This window comes from Galleria mellonella, unplaced genomic scaffold (assembly GCF_026898425.1).
Source record: "Galleria mellonella isolate WM207_F2 unplaced genomic scaffold, CSIRO_AGI_GalMel_v1 utg789, whole genome shotgun sequence".
Classification (NCBI taxonomy): domain Eukaryota; kingdom Metazoa; phylum Arthropoda; class Insecta; order Lepidoptera; family Pyralidae; genus Galleria; species Galleria mellonella.
Genome location: NW_026442155.1, coordinates 187,179 through 207,368, shown reverse-complemented (window position 1 = coordinate 207,368; position 20,190 = coordinate 187,179). Strand labels below are relative to the sequence as shown.

At 42.2% G+C, this 20,190-nt stretch overlaps 1 protein-coding gene across 1 annotated transcript; it reads left to right on the top strand.

The window, feature by feature from the left end:
* Nucleotides 1-373: 373 nt before the first annotated feature.
* LOC113515157 (cell division control protein 45 homolog) lies at nucleotides 374-19,874 on the top strand. The gene is given in 10 exon segments (XM_052901726.1): nucleotides 374-599; nucleotides 676-966; nucleotides 1,866-1,940; nucleotides 2,998-3,129; nucleotides 5,935-6,102; nucleotides 10,285-10,505; nucleotides 12,817-13,024; nucleotides 14,472-14,675; nucleotides 15,670-15,848; nucleotides 16,531-19,874. Coding segments are annotated over 10 exon segments (1,671 nt in total). The 5' UTR covers nucleotides 374-548; the 3' UTR covers nucleotides 16,673-19,874.
* The last annotated feature ends 316 nt before the right edge of the window (nucleotides 19,875-20,190 follow it).

Sequence of the window (20,190 nt, the reverse complement as noted above, 5' to 3'; positions counted from 1 at the left end):
ACTAAATCAAGATGATAGTTTATTAATAGTGTTGCCAATTCAGCCTTTTTATCCTTATCTAGCCTTTTCATTTAGAACGTAAACAGCCCTAAATCGAGATTTGTCGAAACAAAATGAAAATCTTTTTATTTACAAAAAATTAAATTTAAAAGAGTTATCTTTCAAATCCATTGATAACAATATCAATATCTTCACATATTTTTTTTATTATTTGCTGATTCGTGATATATTTTTTAAAAAGAAAACTTTACCAAAAATATGCACTTTATTTCATAAGTAGGTTCAACGATGTATTGTAACGATGATAAACCAATTTTCGGACTAGGAATAATTTAGCCAACTTTTTTTTCAAATCGGATTAGCTGTAATAAATGACTAGATATTGGCAACACTAACTATTGCAGTTGACACTCCGAACAGGTGTTTATTGTTTTCATCTTTCCTTCCCTTGTTTCTATATTAAATTTCATCACATTGTTAAATATAACAATAAAATCATAATGTTGTTCTGATCTTCTCTTTAGAGGTGACATCCACCAAACCTCAAAATGTTTATAGAAGATATAAAAACAGATTTCTACGATGTTTTACTTGGAAATGTATGTGTCAAACTTACACAGTGTTTACAAATACTATTTAATTTTTTAAATTAAATAAATTAAATTTATTCTACAGAGGGTGTTGTTGTTAGTACATTACGACGTCGACGCGATATGCACGTGTAAAATACTGCAGGAGTTATTTAAATGTGATAATATTTCATACACGTTGGTGCCTGTGGGGGGTATTTCGGAATTAAAGTCGGCATATGAAGAGAATAATGAGGAAATAAAGTACGTGGTGCTGGTGAACTGCGGTGGCACCATCGATTTAGTGGATATCTTGCAGCCTGAAGAACATGTTGTATTTTTTGTCTTAGACTCACACAAACCAACAGATATTTGCAATGTTTACAGTGATGGACAGGTTAGTATTTATTTATGATTATTGTTTTTATTATTAGTATTATTATATTATTATAAATCTACTTCATGATTTTGACCAGTCATGTTAAAAATATGGTCCACAGGCCGCCTTCCGGCCCTCGAGTGCAACATAATTACCTACCACCTTTTATAACTTTGATATGATTTTTAACAACTGTATATTATATACTTATATAATTTAATAAATAAAATGTCATAATAATTCAGTTCATTTTTTTTTTTATTTTCTGGCCTACCTACAAATAAAAATTTTTATATATGGCCCTCTGCGAAATTGAGTTTGACACCTCTGATTTAGACCATCAAAAATGTAAAACAGTAATATCATGAAATTATTATTATAAAATATTAGGTTAAGATATAAATTCAAATAACAGGTTGATCCTGTCCCTCCCCTCCCCTTTATTATTTTTGGTTTGAACTTGATTATTAACAATGACTATGTACTAGTAATTAGTACTACTGTTATTAGGTATGTACCAATTTAAATTAATAATAAAATACTAATTTCAATGAAATTAGTAATAAAATACTAATTTGTACTAAATTAGTAATAAATTCCTATTTTAAATTAAATTACTTTTAGAAAACACAGACACAGAATTATTGATATATACACTGATACAATACATCATCATATCAGTCATTAACTGTCCACTGCTGAACATAGGCCTCCTCTAATTGGGAGATTTGCAAGTAGTTGCCATGCTTGGTAGACAAGTTGGCAACCACAGTTAGGCTTTGGTGATGTTTTAAGAGCGCTGCTATCCATCCTTTGACCTTCGTCACTTCTTACAACAACCATGGGAATGGAAGGGGTGGCATATTCTATGCTAGGATCACAGTAAACAATATATATATGTAACAATTTGTTTTCAGGTGAGGATAGTGTACAAAGACAGTGAAGAGAACATTCCTAATTTTGACGATATATTCAGAGATGATGAAGATGAGGTAATATTTTTATTTTTTAAATAGACCAAAGCATGGTTCACATATGTATTGATTATAAAATTTACAGTTTCTATACAGGTAACCCATTAGCTTTAATATATTTCTTAATTTTTCAGTTTGTGTCTTTTGAATACATTTGTGAACTATTCCATGCTTTTCATTAGATATATTTGTTTAGTTTAGAAATCAGAAAAAGGATATTTCGCATGTGTATACAATAAATTGTTATACTATATGAATTAAATGTGTAATATTTGGCAATTGATGCATTATTAACTTATATTTTTGGCTGTACATATTTTTATTTGATAAAGTACAACTAATCAGCTGACTTGAAAAAGGACATTCTTGATTTGTATGTATATATTTTTTTATGTTACCTTATAATTTCGTCAGTTATAAACCACTTTGGAAAATTCTTTTTCTTATCTGCAAAAATACACCTACAGTGTGGTCCTAAAGAAACTATAGTATTTTTTTATCTATATAAAAATTCAGAATTACAGAATGAATATGTTACATTAGCATTCAGAAAGAAAATATAAACCTATGTGTTATATTAATGCTAAATACATTGAGACTATTCAACTTGTATTAACATCTTGCAAGAAGTAGTTTTTTAATTTACACTTGGTGTTATTAATAGTAATATTATCCCATATATTGGTGGGTAGTTCGTTAATAAGTTGAAAAAAAAAATCTTTACTAAATAACTTAATGTTTTATATCATTCGTGTTTCAACCGTGAAGCAGTTGTGTTTGCATGGCTGTGTTTCGGTTTGAAGGGTAGGATAGGGCGTGAATTTACTGGGTACAGAGGAATAACACCGGAGTCCTCAGGAATGGCAACGTATGGGGGGGGAGGTATCATAGGTGAAACAGTATACTCTATTATGTCCATGGTACTGCTCATGTCTATAGGCAACGGTTACCAGTTTTCATCAGGTGGGCCGTCAGCTTGTTTGCCATCCTAAGTTTTATAAAAAAAATTCCTGTAATCCTTACAATTTTTATTGTAGGAATAAAATCTTTATAAATAGTCTGTCTTTTAACATAGAACGAGGAGCAAGCGAGTGGTATGGAGGCCCTCGAGGCGGTGGTGGAGAGGAAACGGGCGCGGCGCGCGTGGGAGGAGAGGAGGCACACCCTCATGTTCAACTATACACAGTTCTCTTACTATGGGAAACCGGTTGGTATTTTATCTATTCGCGATTTATTTTGAAACCTCTAATGGTTTTGTTAGAATCAAAGCAGAATATAATAATAATAAACTCTTTATTGCGCACAGTAGAGATGTATACAAAGAGTATTTATACAGAATGTACATATACAAAAGGTGGCCTTATCGCTAGAAGCAATCTCTTACAGACAACCTGGCATAAATAGTAGTATATTTACAGAGAGAAAGGTAGATGGCGCTAGTCAGGGTAAATACAAAAAAGTAAACAAATAAAATATGTATTATTCTAAATATCATTAACATAAAAAAAGTAAGTAAATTATATAAACATACATTTATAATATATTTAATAGATAGATAGATAGATACTCTTTATTGTTACCTCCATAAGATTACAATAGTTAACTTATTATAGATACAAACAGTTACAAGAAAATATTACACTGAGAAAACAATGGACGGCGTTATCGATAAGAGTGATCTCTTCCAAGCAACCTTTGGATGGAGAGGAGTAATTATAAATAGTACATATGTAAACATAAATATATTAAATAGGTCAAAGTAAATAACAAGTAGTAAAACATCAATACAAATTAGAGAGATAGGTAATGAGATTTTACCTGCCTCTTGAATGAGGCAAGAGATTTTGCTAATCTAGAGTTCCAAAGGCGAATAGTTTGTATAGTGAAATAGGAATACACTTTGGAAGAGTGAACAGAAGTTACTAAACGAAGAGATCTCTGCTGCATCGTAATGCTGATCGCTGTGCAATGTATGGTCGAATGAAAATCGACATGAAACTCAAGACATATCTTGAAGTAATCAGGAGTTGAGGGGGGAAAGGCATTGTTAGTAATGGAGACTAAGAATCCCATTGCTAGGAATATAGCCAACTAGGTCGACCTCCTCGCGGTTCCCCTTGGAAACTATCATAGTTAATTCCTGATGAATTCATCATGATGGGCTAACTGGCCAGTTTTCATTCTCATCTATCACCCTTCACTGGTGCTCCGCCAGCGTATCCCGTTAGCGCAGGCGGGATTACCATACCATTTTCACCCATCAAAAAAAAATCAGGAGTTGAAGGATGGTAAAGAAACTTAACGGTATAGGGATGGGCAGCAACATCCATCGCTAAAATCCTAACTGCGGTTGCCAAACTGCCTGCCAACGTGACAACTGCTGGCGAAACTCCCCTTCTGGGAAAGGCTTATGTTCAGCAGTGGACAGTTAACGGATGATGTGATGATGATGATGAAAATTAATGATGATTGGCTATTGGATAACAAACAAATAATTATAATATTAATAACTGGAATTATGCAACTAAAGTTGTTTTCAAGGCTATGCATTGATATAAATATATTTTTATAGGTCTGGCATAGGACTTGGATGAGTAAGGAATTAATTTTAATACTATGTTTTACCTTCATAATGTATTTTTTGTTTATTTTGTTGTCTATGGACAATGAAGATGTACTTACTAGATTATAGAATCGAGAGACGCTAATTGCGAAAATCCCGGGGATCTCTAGTACTGAAAAACCAGATAATAGGGCGTTTTCATACTTTTCCGTGGAACTTCACGATATCGTACGATTGTACCGTCACGATACAATAGGTGAGTAAAATGTATTCGATGCATTTGTATGGAGAAGGTTTTAATAGCATTGGGCGCTTTTATTATTTAGCGAGCACGATTTATCGTGAACTTCCACGATGTGGCGTGCAAATGAACGTTTTATATTTTACCGTGGATGTCCACGATATCGTGGAGTGTCGACGCCATTTTTATTATTATTATATATTTATTTAATTTATATATATATTCCTTTGTGTGTTTGGTTAAAATCTTAAATTAGAACCAATTCATTTTAACTGATTTGATTGTAAAATTAACCATTAGTTCTATTGATATTACTACATTATAAAATATTTAATATTGTAATATTTGCATAATGGCCGTCGTCGCAAATAGACATAATTTGTATTATTTTTAACCCTGTGTAAATTAATAAATTGTAAATAACGTGTAAATTATTTTGACAACCATATTATGGTTGTCAAAATGATTTACACGTTTAAAAATGGCCGCAGACTCAAGATGGCGGATTACCGTTATAGGCTTATTAAATTTTTGTCTACCATTAAGTACCAAAAATGGCGAGGACTATTTTTTATAATTTTGTAATATAAAAAATATATTCAATGAAAGACAATATTAAATGGTTTGGCAATAGTGTTCAGCACCATATTTCTTTTCAACCGATTTCAAAACGATAAGATCACTTTTGAAATTTTTATATTCTAATATTTAATCTCTCATTTTTAAATTTTAAACATTAAATTCTAATGAAATCGACTGAAAAAAGACATGGGTATTTAATTTTTTTTTAAAGTTATGGGAATCCTCCTAGAAGATGGATAGGAATCAGCGAGTACAGGTATCTGCACAAGCACAATACAAAAAAATAATAATAACATATATACAAATACATATACTTACATTTATAGGAGAGTTTAGTTCTGCTGCGGCAAGGTTACGGTAGTGCCGTGCACGACCACATTATTATCGTAGCGAATACTTAAAAGCGTCTCTATACAAGTACATACATTTGCTTCTCCTATTGTATCGTGACGGTAAAGTCGTACGATATCGTGAAGTTCCCGATTCTTTACAACAGTGAAAGTCATGAAATGGGAATTAAAAATCAAGAACCGAGATTTTCGGAAATGAGAAATACATTTTATAATTGTTTATCTGTTGAGATAGAAGATATAATGTAATTTGTCCGCTGTGGGCGTGGCGTGTAGAGCGCGATGGTGGCACTGGAGGTGGCGTGGCGTGCGTCCCGCGACGGCGCCGGCGTGCAGTGGGCCGCCGCCGTCGCACTCGCCGCCGCCGCCGCCGCGCACGCGCGCCCGCCCGCCGCCGCGCTGCTGGACGCGCACGCGCTGCACCGCCGCCTCGCACACCGCCAGGTGAGTAGTCAGCACACCGCACTACACACTACACACTACACACTACACACTACACACTACACACTACGCACCGAACAGAGATGTCATGTGCAGTGGGCCGCCGCCGTCGCACTCGCCGCCGCCGCCGCCGCGCGCGCGCGCCCGCCCGCCGCCGCGCTGCTGGACGCGCACGCGCTGCACCGCCGCCTCGCACACCGCCAGGTGAGTAGTCAGCACACCGCACTACACACTACACACTACACACTACACACTACACACTACACACTACGCACCGAACAGAGATGTCATGTGCAGTGGGCCGCCGCCGTCGCACTCGCCGCCGCCGCCGCCGCGCACGCGCGCCCGCCCGCCGCCGCGCTGCTGGACGCGCACGCGCTGCACCGCCGCCTCGCACACCGCCAGGTGAGTAGTCAGCACACCGCACTACACACTACACACTACACACTACACACTACACACTACACACTACGCACCGAACAGAGATGTCATGTGCAGTGGGCCGCCGCCGTCGCACTCGCCGCCGCCGCCGCCGCGCACGCGCGCCCGCCCGCCGCCGCGCTGCTGGACGCGCACGCGCTGCACCGCCGCCTCGCACACCGCCAGGTGAGTAGTCAGCACACCGCACTACACACTACACACTACACACTACACACTACACACTACACACTACACACTACGCACCGAACAGAGATGTCATGTGCAGTGGGCCGCCGCCGTCGCACTCGCCGCCGCCGCCGCCGCGCACGCGCGCCCGCCGGCCGCCGCGCTGCTGGACGCGCACGCGCTGCACCGCCGCCTCGCACACCGCCAGGTGAGTAGTCAGCACACCGCACTACACACTACACACTACACACTACACACTACACACTACACACTACGCACCGAACAGAGATGTCATGTGCAGTGGGCCGCCGCCGTCGCACTCGCCGCCGCCGCCGCCGCGCACGCGCGCCCGCCCGCCGCCGCGCTGCTGGACGCGCACGCGCTGCACCGCCGCCTCGCACACCGCCAGGTGAGTAGTCAGCACACCGCACTACACACTACACACTACACACTACACACTACACACTACACACTACGCACCGAACAGAGATGTCATGTGCAGTGGGCCGCCGCCGTCGCACTCGCCGCCGCCGCCGCCGCGCGCGCGCCCGCCCGCCGCCGCGCTGCTGGACGCGCACGCGCTGCACCGCCGCCTCGCACACACGCCACACTACACACTACACACTACACACTACACACTACGCACCGTGTCATGTGCAGTCGCCCGCCCGCCGCCGCGCTGCTGGACGCGCACGCGCGCACCGCCGCCTCGCACACCGCCACTACACACACCGCACTACACACTACACACTACACACTACACACTACACACTACGCACCGAACAGAGATGTCATGTGCAGTGGGCCGCCGCCGTCGCACTCGCCGCCGCCGCCGCCGCGCACGCGCGCCCGCCCGCCGCCGCGCTGCTGGACGCGCACGCGCTGCACCGCCGCCTCGCACACCGCCAGGTGAGTAGTCAGCACACCGCACTACACACTACACACTACACACTACACACTACACACTACACACTACGCACCGAACAGAGATGTCATGTGCAGTGGGCCGCCGCCGTCGCACTCGCCGCCGCCGCCGCCGCGCACGCGCGCCCGCCCGCCGCCGCGCTGCTGGACGCGCACGCGCTGCACCGCCGCCTCGCACACCGCCAGGTGAGTAGTCAGCACACCGCACTACACACTACACACTACACACTACACACTACACACTACGCACCGAACAGAGATGTCATGTGCAGTGGGCCGCCGCCGTCGCACTCGCCGCCGCCGCAGCCGCGCACGCGCGCCCGCCCGCCGCCGCGCTGCTGGACGCGCACGCGCTGCACCGCCGCCTCGCACACCGCCAGGTGAGTAGTCAGCACACCGCACTACACACTACACACTACACACTACACACTACACACTACACACTACGCACCGAACAGAGATGTCATGTGCAGTGGGCCGCCGCCGTCGCACTCGCCGCCGCCGCCGCCGCGCACGCGCGCCCGCCCGCCGCCGCGCTGCTGGACGCGCACGCGCTGCACCGCCGCCTCGCACACCGCCAGGTGAGTAGTCAGCACACCGCACTACACACACTACACACTACACACTACACACTACACACTACACACTACGCACCGAACAGAGATGTCATGTGCAGTGGGCCGCCGCCGTCGCACTCGCCGCCGCCGCCGCCGCGCACGCGCGCCCGCCCGCCGCCGCGCTGCTGGACGCGCACGCGCTGCACCGCCGCCTCGCACACCGCCAGGTGAGTAGTCAGCACACCGCACTACACACTACACACTACACACTACACACTACACACTACACACCGAACAGAGATGTCATGTGCAGTGGGCCGCCGCCGTCGCACTCGCCGCCGCCGCCGCCGCGCACGCGCGCCCGCCCGCCGCCGCGCTGCTGGACGCGCACGCGCTGCACCGCCGCCTCGCACACCGCCAGGTGAGTAGTCAGCACACCGCACTACACACTACACACTACACACTACACACTACACACTACACACCGAACAGAGATGTCATGTGCAGTGGGCCGCCGCCGTCGCACTCGCCGCCGCCGCCGCCGCGCACGCGCGCCCGCCCGCCGCCGCGCTGCTGGACGCGCACGCGCTGCACCGCCGCCTCGCACACCGCCAGGTGAGTAGTCAGCACACCGCACTACACACTACACACTACACACTACACACTACACACTACACACTACACACTACGAACAGAGATGTCATGTGCAGTGGGCCGCCGCCGTCGCACTCGCCGCCGCCGCCGCCGCACGCGCGCCCGCCCGCCGCCGCGCTGCTGGACGCGCACGCGCTGCACCGCCGCCTCGCACACCGCCAGGTGAGTAGTCAGCACACCGCACTACACACTACACACTACACACTACACACTACACACTACACACTACACACCGACCAGAGATGTCATGTGCAGTGGGCCGCCGCCGTCGCACTCGCCGCCGCCGCCGCCGCGCACGCGCGCCCGCCCGCCGCCGCGCTGCTGGACGCGCACGCGCTGCACCGCCGCCTCGCACACCGCCAGGTGAGTAGTCAGCACACCGCACTACACACTACACACTACACACTACACACTACACACTACACACTACGCACCGAACAGAGATGTCATGTGCAGTGGGCCGCCGCCGTCGCACTCGCCGCCGCCGCCGCCGCGCACTCGTATACCGCTAACGCAGGCAGGGTTACCATTCCGTTATCATCCATTGAAAAAAAAAAACCCTCGCTATGGCATATACACGTGTGATGATACCATTCTCCCGGTGAGGGCGAAGACCCCACCACACAATCCAGTGTCCGGGCGCTCAATTCCAGCACTTCAGCCAGTTCTAAACGATCCTCTGCCACTTCAGGTAGGGATCGAGATACGATGGCCTTGTAATAGAAATTGGACTCTATTTTCCGCGCTTAGCCTCTCATTTGGGCCGTTGTGCGTATGAGTCGTAGCTAGTACAGCAAACCCAGCTCCGCCCACAAGCACAGAAGCTTCCTGGGATGTTTACAGGCCTCACGGAGCGCTCTCACCGTTCCGAGGATTTCTAAACGTTGATGAGCCACAGCTTCACATTCCAGGATTACGTGAGTATACGATGGCCTTAGTCGAGGTTCAAATCGCATAGCGATGCCCTCAAACGATAATTGAGGTCAGCGAAAGGCCGCTTCATAAGTCCTTCCGTGGGTTCAGAGTGTCATCTGCATTTAGACACAAGACACCCCTAGGGGGAGGCTTATGTTCAGCAGTGGATAGTTAAATACTATACTTTTTTATACTAAGAATGGCAAAAAAGCTGACGGCCCACCTGATGGAAAGTGGTAACCGTCGCCTATAGACATGAGCAGTACCATGGACATAACAGAGTATATTGTTTCGCCCATTATACCCCCCATGCGTTGCCATCCCTGAGGACTCAGGTGTTATTCCTCTGTACCCAGTAAATTCACGCCATATCCCACCCTACAAACCGAAACACAGCCATGCAAACACAACTGCTTCACGGTTGAAACACGAATGTGACAGAGGTGTCCAAGCAAATGACTTTTGTACAAAGTATTGTCCCTCAATATAACACTGCATTCGACAAAAACATTATTTCTATTAGATGCAGCGCCGAAGCAGTCATCCGGAATAGATACAATACAATATTTATCGATGTATTTTACAGTCGTGTGGCACTGCTGTCGTACTAGAAAATGATGTGTGGCTGCCGCTGTACCGTAGCTGGTCTCTGGAGGCGGCGCTCCGTCACTCGCCGGACTTCGGCCCTCACCTGAAGCTGCACACCCTCGCCGGAGATAGCCAGGTGCGGCAGCTACTGGCCGATATGGGGTATGTCTTCCTTTTGGTTATCAGGATCCATTTTAAATTTTCTATAAAACGTTAAGTTAGAGTGTTTTAATTCTTGTTTTTGGTGTTTTTTTTTTAGTTCCATCCATTTTAATTTTTTTTTTTCAATTTGTTGAGCACCTATACTAAGTAGTAAAATAGAAAATACTAAGTTGTATACATAATGTATCTTGCATTGAGATGTTACTAAAATAGAAATGTGCATAATAGTTTACGATAAAGTAAGGCGAAGAAGAAAGGTCGATCTCTACGCAGTTGTTTTAGAAACTGTAGGTTTAGTGGTTTTTTTTTTACAACTTAGAATGGCAAACAAGTTACAACTTAGTGTCATTGCTGCTCATTACAAGTAGTTTTTCCCCTGGAGATGAATGTGTGCAAGTGTGTGTGAGGCCAGTTTTTTTTTAAATGGATGATAATGGAATGGTAACCCCACCCGCGCTATTGGTATACACCGGCGGGGCACCAGTGAGGGATGATAGGTGAGGATGAAGCAGGTCAGTTAGCCCATCGTGACGAATTCAACAAGAATTGTTCACGATGGTTTCCAGGGGAAAACACGTGGAGGTCGACCTAATTTGGTATATTGCTAGCAACGGGGGTGTCAAACTTCATTGCTAACAATCCTCTTCCCCCTTGTGTGAGGACGGTTGGCTGGTGTTTTTTCAATGGGTGAAAATGAAATAGTAACTTTGCTATCGATAAATACCGGTGGGGTACCGGTGAGGGTTGCTAGGTGAGTATGGAGATTTTTTTTTAATGGATGAAAATGGATCGGTAACCCCGCCCGCGCTATTTGTATACACCGACGAGACACCAGTGAAAGATGATAGGTGAGAATGAATGCAGGTCAGTTGGCCCACCATGATGAATTCGACAAGAATTAAACATGATGGTTTCTGGGGGGAACCGCGTGGAGGTCAACCTGAGAAATGAAATGAAATGAAATGAAATTTATTTGTTATAAAAGTAGTACATAATAGATGGTATGGTTATTTATGTTATATAGATCTCACTTTTAGTCTTTACAGACATGCAAATACATATTTGAATTAATCTATTATTATTCTTTATATAATTCAATTAAAGTTACATATTATACATTTATTATTATTATAAAAGTATGAAATTATTGTTATAAAACTGTCAATATATTCATGACGAATGTCAAAATTATATCAAGTATGTATTGTCAAAATATTATGTTTTCTAATAATTATAGTTCAACGTCGTTTATATAATCACTTATTGAATAGTAGCATTTGTCAATTAATAAATTAAATAATTGTATTTTAAATTGTGTCGATGGCAATTCCTTTAAAGAGGTCGGAAGTTTGTTGTATATCCGGATAGCCATTGGATAACAACTTCTTTTATATAGGTCCGTTAACATTATAGGCAATATTAGCTTATTTGGATATCTTCCACGATAATTGTCGACATTATTACAATACTTTTCAAATAAATAAGTATGTGTTTTAACAAAGTTACATGTTTCATAAATATATAAACAAGGTAAAGTTAGCAGTTTCAGCTTTTTAAAATATGGTACACAGCTAGTTCTGGGTGTGAGTTTGTTTATAGCACGAATACATTGCTTCTGTGCTATAAATGCTCTTTCCAATTCTGTTGAATTTCCCCATACCAAAATGCCGTATCTAAGATTGGAAGCAACATATCCATGATACGCCAATAAAGCAGTTCTTTCATCAGCTATATTTACAAGGCGCCACAAGACATAGGAAAAACTATTAATTTTACTGTTTAGGTTTTTTATGTGTGGTTTCCATGTACAGTGATTATCCAACATGATTCCTAGAAACTTCACAATGTCACATTCATTAATTAATTGATCTTTGTGTTTAATCATTAAGTCAAATGTTTTGTTAGTTCGTTGATTATGAAATTGAATATATTTAGTTTTGTCTATATTAACTTTTAGATTATTTTCTTCTAGCCAATTAATAACATCAGATACGGTTTTATTAATTTCTTTATTATATACATTCTCAGAGTCATAAATATTTGGTATCGCAATGGCTATATCGTCCTTCATTCACGGTCATTTATGAATAAAATAAATAATAAAAGAGTAATAAAATAAATAAATAAGAGAGGGTGTATTGCCAGTAATGGGGCCACTGGACCCCATTACTAACAATCCCTTTCCCCCCAGTATGGAGATTAGATGGTCCGTCGTGGACAATTAGTAATCCCGATGGTTACCAGGGGACTAGCAACTGTGTAGAGGTTGATGAGTAAGAATGTGTGGGCTGGCGGCGCGTGCCGGACGCAGGTACCCGCTGGCGGCGGCGCGGCAGGCGTTCGGCGCGATGGACGTGGAGCTGCGGCGCGGGCTGGCGGCGGCGCTGGGCGCGGCGGCGGCGCGGCGCCGGCTGCCGGCGGCGGCGCGGCCCGCGCTGCTGTTGCGCCGCGCCGCCGCCGGCAGCCGGCGCCGCGCCGCGCTCGACCTCGCCTACGGGCTCATGGCGCTGCTCGAGCACGTGAGTTGCTGCTACTGCCACACACTACCCACTCCGCGTACACGCCCGCTCACGCCGACTACACCACCGAATCGACGCCTACAAATTAATCTCGTCTTAAACTGTCTTAGAGGATAGAAACAGATACACTGGGCTAAAAAAAAAGCCCATACTCTTTGAAGCCGTTTGTTACAAATGTTAATCATTGTTGTTTAACGACGAAGTAAAATCCCATTATAAATACAATTAATTGAAGAAATTCAAAATACAAAAAACAGCAAATCACATGACAGAACAGTGTAAAACTCCCATTTCGTAATTATTCCCTTTAATACCAAAAATCCTGGTTCTTGATTTTTACTATTACAAAAATCTAAAAAAATCCGAAATTTTGTTCTATTACATTACAAATTACAGTGAATATAAGATATTATAACTTATTTTAGCTAACTTTAAGTTACTGACATAAAGAAATCGGTTTCTTTTACTTGCATCATCTTGGTACAGTGTACCTTGCGAGTACTTCACAATATTATTTATAAAAATAGAAAATGCATAGTTTTTTAATTACCAATGTAAAAAGAATAAAAGCTTCAGACCATATTTTTTCATAATGTCTTCACATTTTCTACATTATACCCATCTATTTGTAATTGGTCTGGGCTGTCCCGATAGCGTTTTTGGACATTTGATTCATATTTTTTTAAGCCAAAACAAAATGCATTTTTTTTGCTGTTGCCAGAAATAGGATTAAAATGTCTTATCATCAGTGTCGCATACAACATACCAGAGGGAGACTTTGTACAAAAGTCGTTTGTTGTGTATCTCTGTCCCATTCGTGTTTCTACCGTGAAGCAGTTGTGTTTGCATGGTGTGTTTCGGTTTGAAGGGTGGGATATGGCGTGAATTTACAGGGTACGGAGGAATAACATCTGAGTCCTCGGGAATGGCAACATATGGGTATCATGGGCGAAACAGTATACTCTGTTATGTCCATGATATACTGCTCATGTCTATAGGCGACGGTGACTTTCCATCAGGTGGGCCGTCAGCTTGTTTGCCATTCTAAGTTGTATAAAAAAAATACCGGCTCGTACTCAGGGAGGCATACTTTTGCGTATCCCAAGTATTGGAACCGGGATAGATAGCGGTTCAGTAGAACCACAAATACGTGTTTTCTGGAGAACAATGTGACATTTATTCTTTCTTCCACGCACAACCACTCTTTGGAATCAACTTCCAGCAGCAGTATTTCCGAACTGATACGACATCGTAACCTTCAAGAAAAGAGCATATTCCCTTTTAAAAGGCCGGTAGCACACCTGCAACGCCGTTGGTGTTGTGGGTGATCATGGGCGGCGGTAGTCACTTACCATCAGGTGAGCCGCATGCTCGTTTGCCCCCTGTGTCGTAAAAAAAACTTTCTTATATCAAGTTGATTTTATTTGTGGCAATGCGTGTACGACAGGAGTCGCTGCCGCGCGGCGTGGGCTTCCAGAAGGCACTGTGGGCGCTGGACGTGGGTGCTGGCGGCGACGACACGGACGGCTGCGAGGCGGCGCTGCAGGCCGCGCGTGCCGCGCTGCAGGCCGCGGCTGCCGTGGCGCACGCCACGCTGGCCGGCCGCCGCCTGCATCTCGCCGGGCCCTTCAGCTACTTCATCGTGCAGGAGGTACCGTTTTCTCTAACGTGGCAAAATCGTCACTGGTCCTCACTCGTTTCGGAGCAGATAAGGCTACAGGGTCACTATTTCATTTATTGAAAAAGAATGGATCCTTCTGTAGTCCTCTCGGCTAAACCGCCGGTTTGGTTTTATTTATGTATTCCCCGAAGAAATATTATAATCAATTTATTACGCATGATAACCTAACTAATTGGGGGGAATGGGATTGTTAGTAATGGAGACTGAGAATCCCATTGCTAGCAATATACCTAACCAGGTCGACCCCCTCGCGGTTCTCCCTGGAAACTATCATGGTTAATTCCTGATGAATTCATCATGATGTGCTAACTGGCCTGTTTTCATTCTCATCTATCACCCTTCACTGGTGCGCCGCCAGCGTATCCCGTTAGCGCAGGCGGGGTTACCATACCATTTTCACCCATCAAAAAAAAACCTAACTGATTTGGCTTCATCCTTATCTATTACCGATATCTTTCCAGCATTCACCTATAGTATTTGTGAGGTTTTTTTTTTCCATTTTTATTTAATTAAAAAATGAATGGGAAAGGGACATCAAATTCAAAAGACATCCAAAAGAGCCATACTAATGTTAATATTGAATTCGACTTTGACATTTCGAAGTTAACTGACAACGCGTTCCCGGTCACCGCTCTCCGATGATCAAATACCGATCACCGGAGATCGAAGATCTGTTCTTGTCGTTGGAGGAGATACGCCGTCAAAAATTTTACTAAAAACATCCTAAAGTGGGCTAAATTCGGCCTTTTTTTATACAACTTAGAGTGGCAAACAAGCTGACGGTCCACCTGATGGAAAGTGGTAACCGTCGCCTATAGACATGAGCAGTAGCATGGACATAACAGAGTATACTGTTTCGCCCATGATACCCCCCGTGCGTTGCCATTCCCGAGGGCTCGGGTGTTATTCCTCTGTGCCCAGTATATATATGTCGTTGTTGTAAATGGTGTGTGTGCGGTTGCAGGGCAGCGCGGAGGCTGGCTGGGTGCGCGGGCCGCTGTGGCTGGGCGTGGCGGCGCGCTGGGTGGCCCGCGCTGCCTCGCCGCGCGCCCGCACGCGCCCCCTGGTGGCCAGTGCGCCGCTCACGCACGACCATTGCATATTACTCGGCATCCCGCCCAACTTCGAGGAGGAGCCCAGGAAGTTCGTATACTTGTAACTTTTTAAGGCGCAGGAACTGTCCCCAAACTGCTATGTTTGTTTGTGGAAAGCTAAGGAACAATTCTCGAACAGCTATGTTTGTTAAGGGGATCCAATTCAACGGTAGAGAAATAAATATAAGAATGACGAATAATTGTAAATCTATACGCGTAATAAATCTGTAGAGAGGTCAATTCTGTACATGAAATATATTTACAAAATAACTATCAGCGGGTGATTAGTGATCGATACTGATGCCAAAAATGCAATCAGTAAAGTTTTTGTCTGTCTGTCTGTCTGTATGTTCGTTATAGAAACAAAAACTACTCGACGGATTTTAACGAAACTTGGTACAATTATTCTTCTTACTCCTGGACAGGTTATAGTATACTATTATACTATATTATATAGTATACATCACGCTACGATCAGTAGGAGCAGAGCAGTGAAGGAATATGTGTCTGTTACATCAAAACCACTAAACCGTGAGGAAGGACATAGGCTACTTATTTTACGAAAAACGACATCCACATCATCACGAGGTACACAAGCAATCGACTTTTGTACAAAGTCTCCCTGTGGTAGGATCAGCGCGGTTAATGTAATTATGTAAACATTTGTTATTTTTTATTTATTTCCTTTGTAATTGCATTTATATTTATTTTTGTATTTATCGTACCGGCAGCTTGTTCGGCGCGGCGTTCGAACAGGCGGCGAGCCGGTGTGGAGCGTCTGTGAAGCTGGACTACGCCGACACGTCCGTCATCTCGCTGCCCGTCGCACAGCGGGCGCAGTTCCTCGACGCTCTCACCGCGCTGCTAGCCTGACCACGGGCCAGCATCCACCCTCTCAGTACTTCCCGGCGGACACACATATCGTCACCTTTACTGTAAATTTACGAAACTGAAAAAAATACATTTTACAGGGGAACGCTTTAAAACATTAGAATGCAAATAACTTTTGATAGAAGACTATTGTAAAATTTCATGCTAACATTTTAGTTTTAAAATCCTGTTTTTTATTGAATGCGCTTAATTAATTATTATTATATTACAAGTATCAGAAATAAATGCATATTCGTTACTTTGCACCTTCATACGTGAGAGTTCCTAGGTATTGAGTTATATAACAGCAAATCTACGAAAGTGGCAGTTTCGTAAGTTGCCAAAGAAAATCATTTATTTTAATATCTGGCAAACTAACGAAAGTGCCACTTTCGTAAATATACCAAGGTATAAATCACGTCTTTTGGAGAGAATTTCAGTTTAAATAACAACGTTAAAGCAATCATTCATGTAAAATAACTAAATTAGGATTGAAAAATTGATAAAATAATTATTGAAATTTTCAAATTAAAGTGTTTATCATAGAAAATAGTATAAAAATATGCCAAGTAAGTTTACTTTGGGTATATCACAAAAATATGGAGATTCGAGTTACTCGATTTCTTCAACCGTTAGAGATAGAAATTTGAAAATAAGCCACAATAAGTAGTATGACGCAAAATGTAGATTTTTAAAGAAATGTCGAATTTGAAAAAAACTGCAGATTCGTAAATTTGCCATAGAGGTGACGATATGTCCTCTTTCTACATATAACATTGAAGAGTGTCCAACACGCTGACATAATATCTTAATAGTAAGTGATCGCTGACATCTATATTCAGATTACAGACAAATGCACTCAATTATAGTTGATTTTAAACTTTCACGTTTGTTTGCATATATTTAAATACATTATTCGGACTTAGCGAAGTGAAAAATTTAGCAAGTAAAATAAAGAAGTATATATGTAGGTACAATTTGCCTGCAAAATTTTTCCTAGTCCCGATAGTGTATTTAATTAAATATTTACTCAAATATAATATAAATAATATATTTTGATTGTTTGCTTGTTTATCTATTATAAACTCAAAAACTATACTACTGATTTAAAATTATTTCACCTATAGAAAATTAAATTATCAGCCAGTAAATAGGCTATGTTTTATTATAGAAAATTCTTTGTACTCGTGTGAAGCCGGGTCGTGTCGCTAGTTTAATATAAAAAGTGTAAATATGTATGTGAACCATAACACTATGGATGTTACAGTATATACAATGTTATGCATATTGTAGACTCCATACATTGCTATTTCTGAGAATACAGCTATGCAGTAACGTGTTATGTCCATGGCACTGCTCATGTCTATAGGCGACGGTTACCACTTTCCATCAGGTGGGCCGTCAGCTTGTTTGCCATTCTAAGTTGTATAAAAAAAAAGGCAGATGTACACATGCATACTATTTTTCCTTTTACAGTCTCCCTTTAGAAATCCTTTATTAGTGAAAGAAAATCAATGTCATTTTTGATGATATAGAATATGGAAAAGATTTATAAATAGTGACACCAAATTCCAAAAGGGTTTTATAGGGAGTCCAAGACAATGGGGTTGATTCTAAGACAGCATTCCTCTAAATATATCAATTACCAGAGGGAGACTTTGTACAAAAGTCGACTGCTTGGGTACCTCTATTCCATTCGTGTTTCAACCGTGAAGCAGTTGTGTTTGCATGGCTGTGTTTCAGTTTGAAGGGTGGGATATGGCGTGAATTTACTGGTTACAGAGGAATAACACCTGAGTCCTCAGGAATGGCAACGTATGGGGGGTATCGTGGGCGAAACAGTATACTCTGTTATGTCCATGGTACTGCACATGTCTATAGACGTTACCACTTTCCATCAGGTGGGCCGTCAGTTTGTTTGCCATTCTAAGTTGTATAAAAAAAAAATTAAAATTTCAATATGATGTCACAGTAAAATCTTTATTCTAAGAACAAATATAAACTAAATTTTCAATGTATTAGAAGTCAAATTTTTTATAAATCTAGTTTATGATGGTTTATAAATCAGTCATCAGTATCATACCAGCCTTTAACTGTCCACTGCTGAACATAAGTCTCCCCCTTGGGGGGGTTTTGCCAGTAGTTGCCACTTTTGACAGGCGGATTGGCAACCGCAGTTAGGCTTTGGAGATGTTTTTAAAGGGACGCTGTTGCCTGTCCCTCACCCTTCCTTAGTCGCCTCTTACTACCCATGGAAAAGGAAGGAATGGCCTATTTTATGTTTACAAAGGAGTAATTTTATGAAACTATAAAATTAAAATAAGAAATAAGTTTAGAGAAGTGACGTCTCGGAATCGCCCCAGTAACAATGTTATTTATAATATTTTTAAACGTTTATAACGAATCTGTGGCAAGATATAGAAGACAAATCGCATGGTTTTTTTTTTAATTGATAACAAGTATTTAAGTGTAATGGAAAGGAGTGATAATTTTAAAAAAATGAATGCAATTTTACATCTGAAACTATGGTTCACACACCAGTCTAGGCATTTGATATTTACAGTTTATAAATGGCAAGTTGAAATCAAATTTTAATCTAATATATAAAATTCTCGTGTCGCGGTGTTTGTTACCAAACTCCTCCGAAACGGCTTTACCGATTTTCATGAAATTTTGTGCGCATATTCGGTAGGTCTGAGAATCGGCCAACATCTATTTTTTATATCCCTCAATGATAAGGGTAACCCACCCCTAAAATTTTATTTTTTTGACATATATTTTTTTTATTTAAATATGATTTAGCATTGAAAAATCCATACCACTTAAAATTTTCACCCTTTTACGATCAACCCGATGTTTTTTAAACGCGATTTTTATATTCCGCAATAGAGTTGCAAGATGTCAATCGAATATAATAATTCTAATACGATAAATTTTCATGTATAGTTCTAGAAATAATGTATATGGTAAAACAACGTTTGCCGAGTCAGCTAGTTATTATTATAAGCATGTAAGTTGTTGATATAATTGTATGGGTTACAGTATCAGATCAGTTCAATTAAAATGTCAAAATATATAAAATCAACTCTCCACTGTGCTCAATGGATAATAATATAGTAAAGCAATCGACAATAGCAGTAATTAATTAGTTTAATATTTATTTTTAATTAGTTTTATAAAATAAATGAGATTTGAATTCCTTTTACGATTTTTTTATTATTCACTCGTTTTATATATTTTCCTATACTATAAAAGAATTTTAACTTCTTTCCAATACATAGTTATGTGTAGGAAATCCTATTATTAATTCTTGTGTCCACAAATTAACACAGATAACGGATAAGCTTGACATATTTATAAAAGGACTATATCTCTGTAAGCATATTTTTTTTAACAGATGATAATGGAATGACCCCACCCGCGCTATCGGTATACACCGGCGGGGCACCAGTGAGGGATGATAGGTGAAGATGAAGTAGGTCAGTTAGCCCATCGTGACGAATTCCATAAGAATTGTTCAC